The 344-nt window shown below is 59.9% G+C and overlaps 1 protein-coding gene across 1 annotated transcript in view; it reads left to right on the top strand.

Moving 5' to 3' along the window:
- The window catches only part of LDLRAD1 (low density lipoprotein receptor class A domain containing 1), a 10,632-nt gene extending 10,348 nt beyond the window's left edge, over positions 1 to 284 (top strand). The window contains exon 4 of the mRNA XM_012807194.1: positions 162 to 284. Within this exon, the coding sequence (XP_012662648.1) occupies positions 162 to 284 (123 nt within the window). The remainder of the gene's footprint in view (positions 1 to 161) is intronic.
- The last annotated feature ends 60 nt before the right edge of the window (positions 285 to 344 follow it).

Raw genomic sequence — 344 nt, 5'->3', positions numbered from 1 at the left:
TGTGGAAGCCAGGGAATAGCAGCTCTCCAGGCATCTTTCTGCTACATAGGGAGAGAGTACTCCCCTCCCGGTGATTCACCCGCCCTTCCTGAGATGGATGGGCCTGACCTCAAGCTGTGGCCAGATGTGGGCTTCTTCCTGTCTCATCGGTCCTTCTGCAGGAGATGTGCCCTGGAGCCTGCCCAGCTTCCTGGTGGCCCACTGTGGAGACCCAGCCTCCTGGATCTACTCGGACCAAAAATGTGATGGGACCAACAACTGTGGGGACTGCTCAGATGAACTGAGCCCAGGTGAGGGTCTGGGCGCAGGCTGGGCTGGAGCAGGTGGCCAGAGGGAGAGGCTGA

This window comes from Otolemur garnettii, unplaced genomic scaffold, assembly GCF_000181295.1.
Source record: "Otolemur garnettii isolate 467f Iridium unplaced genomic scaffold, OtoGar3 scaffold00066, whole genome shotgun sequence".
In the NCBI taxonomy this organism is placed as follows: Eukaryota; Metazoa; Chordata; class Mammalia; order Primates; family Galagidae; genus Otolemur; species Otolemur garnettii.
The sequence above is the reverse complement of the archived record's forward strand: the minus strand, read 5'-3'. Positions and strand labels throughout refer to the sequence as shown.